The sequence below is a fragment of the Anopheles bellator genome, chromosome 2, assembly GCF_943735745.2.
Source record: "Anopheles bellator chromosome 2, idAnoBellAS_SP24_06.2, whole genome shotgun sequence".
NCBI lineage: Eukaryota > Metazoa > Arthropoda > Insecta > Diptera > Culicidae > Anopheles > Anopheles bellator.
The window spans coordinates 72,896,308-72,901,050 of record NC_071286.1 but is presented as its reverse complement, the minus strand read 5'-3'; the positions used below and the strand labels follow the sequence as shown (position 1 = coordinate 72,901,050).

At 52.0% G+C, this 4,743-nt stretch overlaps 1 protein-coding gene across 1 annotated transcript; it reads right to left on the bottom strand.

Moving 5' to 3' along the window:
• Nucleotides 1-1,919: 1,919 nt before the first annotated feature.
• On the bottom strand, nt 1,920-4,543 carry LOC131212267 (neuroserpin-like). Its single transcript, XM_058206063.1, has 2 exons — nt 4,291-4,543; nt 1,920-4,220 (listed from the first exon to the last, which is right to left on the bottom strand). The coding sequence occupies exons 1-2, from the start codon at nt 4,423-4,425 to the stop codon at nt 3,144-3,146; spliced, it is 1,212 nt and encodes a 403-aa protein (XP_058062046.1). The 5' UTR covers nt 4,426-4,543; the 3' UTR covers nt 1,920-3,143.
• Nucleotides 4,544-4,743: the final 200 nt, after the last annotated feature.

The following is a 4,743-nucleotide window of genomic DNA, read 5'->3' as shown; positions in this document are numbered from 1 at the left end:
AATGGTACGGTGGACGGGGACGAGCTGGGCATCAGGTTTCGCGCTGGTTAGCCGGCCCGGAATCGCTCTTCACCTGTCCGTTGAGCAGCAACATGTGCGCATCAAGCCAGTGTCTTCTGTTGGCGGTCGCCGCTAAGGTGTTGTTTGGATCGATCGCATGAATTTCCCTTCACCGAACGGCTCCTGACTGGACAGGTGAAGGTGTCCCTTGGTCGGTGCTATCTCTTTCGAACGAACGCGAGGGACTGATTTATTTTGATTAAATCTTAATTCAATCATTCCGTCCCTGTTGTTAGATCGGTCGGCCCGGAGGGTTCGGAAGAAAATTGTGACATCAGGGAGAGCAAGTCAAGAGGTCCTCTCGAGTGCACTCTGAGCGACGGCCATAAGATGGCCATAAATTGTCCATTTTACGATTGATCAGATAACGAGCAGGACAAATAAATTGCCATTCGGTGCAATAATAAAGGATTAGGCCGTGAGGGGCGCAGAATGCTAATGGGAAGGATCGAGGACGGTCCGATAACTGCGAACGGGTGCAATTAAACTAATTGCCGAAGTATCGAGTTTACCGTAAGCAGACGATAAAACTGCAAGGAGAATGTCTTCATTAACTTTCAAACTGAAATGTTTTTCTTGAAACGATACCACATGACGATGCCGATACATAACATCGATTTTTTCATGCGTTGATTACACCTTCCAAATTCACATTTAAAGTTTTCAACTAAAGTCATTGAAAGTTACAAAACCAAACAGTAAATCTGTTTCATTGACAGCTTCAGTCCACCTAATCAAAGTAACCGTGGTCCACTGTGCAGCGTCCAATAAATCGAATCCGTTCTGGAAAATCGATCACAGCAAGCGTCGTCGTCCGGGTGATCAATTTGTGCGGATGTTGCGCGCAGATCACCCTCCAGCGACAGTAGCGACAGGTTAGCCGATCATCGTCCTGACCGTTGCTCCCGTTTTCCCGTTTCAACCAAGGACCGGGAAATTCGCCCGTCTCTAGAAAGCTTATCATTAGGAAATTAAATAATTACCATTCGGGCACATACAGACCCGGGGGTGCCTGGGACACCATGAATCCACCATCTGCTGCGCCCAGAGGGTGATGATGATGAACTGTTTCGCGCCGGTGTGACGGTGCCGGGACTTTGTTATCATAAGTATGCAGCCGGCCGGGCGGGAAAAGGAAATTACAATATGTAAATTAGCAATGCTGATGCTCGAAAGCGGAGCGCACTCGCAGAGGCCTTCGCCAGGCATTTTCTAGTTCCCGTTTCTCGTCAGTCAGTCACCGTTTTTACATCGTCTAGGCCCGGGTCCTGCGGCCAGTGCTAGTCCGATCATTGTTGCGCCGCCGTCGCACGTTGCATTATTGAATAGAGAGCGGTCCCCGGCGCAGGTCCCCGTTTATTAACGGGAGATTGATGTTCTACGATAGACATCAATCAATGGGCCTCGATGGGTGGATCCTTTGACCACACAGCACGAGCGGTTCATTAACAATGCAACAGCCGTGGCCGGGTGAATCGAGCTGATCGACAAGCGGAATGGACGCCCTTTGGCGATCGTGTACCGTGTCTTTCCGCGAGCCGACCGGTAAACGGTTGGCTCCATAAAACTGTATCCCGTTGACAAGCCGCGGGGCAAAAGCAGAAGATGAAGTGCCGCGCGACCAGTTTTCCTTCACTTCGTGGCGGTTCATTTCTCAACGGCCCGGCGAAGACGCTCACCGGAGCAACGCCTTGTTCTGTACATTGTCAAAACTGTTTAGTTGATCGTTTCATTTTGTGTCATTTCATTTATCGAGCTATGCGACGCGCGCTGGAATCCGTGACATTGATTATGTTGTTGCCGTTGCTAGTTCGTTTATTAATTCTTTAAATTATAGCATTCGAGTGGAACCATGGGGGAACACAGTGGGTTGGTTCCACATTCTTCCCGCAATGTTTCGAGTGGCGTACCGAGGCGAGCATCTTTTGTGTTGAAGATGAAAACTTTGCCTTTCTACTTCGAAGGGCGTGAAAAATGTAAAACTTTTAGGCGGCGAATGGAATTCGTTCTTACTTTCAGTGAGATGGGCACCGCATTTCGGTTGTGAGCCGTGATTTAATGATTTGTTTTTTTCTCAGCTAACAGACCTCTGTTTTGCTTACAGCATTAATAAGTCACCTGCAAATCAGTTTATTTTACCCAAATCCGTCCTCGGGTCGAGTCGCTCTTTTGGAGAGCGATGGTCATTCCAAGAAGGACCGCGAACCGAGGGCAAATCAAATCAGTGCGCCGCGCCATTTGTAGGCATCAATATTCATCATCACCGTTTCTTTTTTCCCACCGAAGGGCCCCATTTAAACGCCAATCACGAAGGGATAATAGTTTTCCGTCGAAATTCGTCTCCATTTGTGTGTTGCGGAATTGAATTTCCCCGTCGCATTTCAGAACGCTTCGGACATCGGCATCGAATCGCAAAACCGCTCAATCTGCACGGATTTACATTTCATAACGGGAACGAAAATGGCCTCTCTCAGGGCTTGCCGGAGGGTCCTGGAACATGGATAGGATGGTTGCTGCACTGCAAAATCGATTTCGTTCGCCGAATCTGACTGGTTCTGACAAATAAGGGCGTTTCGATTGTGCAGCCACGCGTGGTCGCGTGTGCACTTTTCCGATTCCGACTGCATGCTGGCAGCAGGAACGCCGATAAGACGCGCCGAACTTTTGCGCTGGAGTCGTAATCCTGGATTCCATAGTTGAAATGGCAGAGACAGCTCCAACGTGGTGCACTGACGTTCACCTTTTCTTTGCCCGTGCAACGTTAGAAACAGAAAATATGCTCCCTTGGGCTCTCGGGCAGGAACAAAGTTCGATAGCTCTTCAACCGACAAGCTACGAGAAAGACGGAGCGAGATTTGGAAAGTATTTGGAAGTGATTGCACTGAAATTTACTCGACAAACGATAGCATCTGATGGTGAAGTCAGTTCGCGGGCGAACGAACTGGCGCGAACTTCTCGGCGAACTTCCGAAATCCGGTCCGCGCTTTAAAATGTTTTATTTCGGATCAACTCGGAATCTTTCGGGTCTTTAAATTCACACTGTTGGCAGCCACATCAAGGAATGACACTTAGGGCACTACGCTTCATACTTCGACCAAATCGTGCGGCCGGTACAGATGACCAATGAACAGGATCTGCTTCGAGGAGCGCTTCAGGATGGCGAACAGAAACGACCGGCCCACGTAGAACTGGTAGCTGGCGGTGCTGCGTTTGCTGAAACTGTGGACCGCCGCTACGCCACCGGCATCGGCCGTACGTTCGTGAACACTGATCGCTGCCCGGTGCATCACACTATCCAGCCCCGAGTCCTGGTCACTAAAGAATCGCAGCTCACGCAATCGAAACAACGGTTCGAGTCCGATCGTGTCGCGAAGAAAATCGGTCGCATTAAACTCCGTCTTGATCGAAAACACTGGCACCACGATGCTAGCCCGTTTGCTGCTGAAATGGGCGTGGATCGCGTCAAAGTGTTCCGGCTCCAGGATTTTCACGATCCGTTCCAGTCCAGCATCCCGGTCCGGCAGCATAATCCACATGCTCGAATCACTGCGCGCCTGGAACGGCAACTCCAGCACTTCGATCTCCAGCTCCGGGATGCGTGCGAACCGAAAGTCACCCTCCTTGTACATGGTGGTCGTTTGGTACAGTTTCTCGATCCACCCGGATCGAAAGTCTCGGGCAAAGGTGTCCCGGGCGTCGAACCCACTGGCGAACGGAGGTCGGCACAGCCCCGCACTCAGCTGGATCAACTGCAGGTGCTTCGGAACGTCCCCCAGGAACAGCGTATCCCGGATGAGGCCATTCGTGCGCACATTCAGAAAGTGGTTAGCCCTCCGCAGGACACTCTCACGTTGCGAAAAGTCCAGATACATGAGCAGCGTGTTCAGGTCCTCGGCCATAATGTCCCGCATCCGGGAGTCCACCTCGCGGAACCCGTTCACGATGATGCGGTTCTTCATCCGGAAGCCCTCCGATCCTTCGCTCAGCGTGTAGTGCAGTTCCTTCTGCTCCGCCAGAAACTCACTGAAGTTGGCCGGAAGCGCAAACACTTCCCGCAGCCGTTCGCGCGAAGCACCGCTCGCGATCGAGTACAGCATCGCGATCGAGTTCTGGAGCGTAAACGGTGCCACGATCACATTCTGCTCCGGCTTGAAGGCTGCCTGGGGTGGGAGGAACCGCAGGGCGTTAGTGAACCCGTGCGGGGGGGACGGTGTTTTGGTCGAAACTCACCTTGTAGAGACTGAGACTGAAGTTGGTGTGGCTGAACGGGAAGCGGAGCTGCATCATCGGGGCCACATTTTGGGCCCCGCAAATCAACAACAGTGGCCCCAGGAATGACAGAAGCTGACGACGTCCTGACGCCATCACACACACAGACACGGACGCGCCCGAAAGGGGAGCCTTCTTTCACATTCGGGGAGGCACCTCCGAATCGGCCCGGAATCGACACACCACTGACGCGGACGCCAAGGAAGTGTTGAAAATAGAAACAATTTCACTCAATTGATGGCGGCGTCGGGCGATGAGTGTGGCGCTGATCAGCGCATCGTCGGACCAGCGGAGACCGAGGTCGGTCACACTTCGTCAGAGCGTACGCCCAGCAATCAGTGATCGTCAGTGATCATTACCTTAAGTTGTTGACGAAGCGCGAGCGCGAGCGCGTGCTGACACCGTTACACGCTG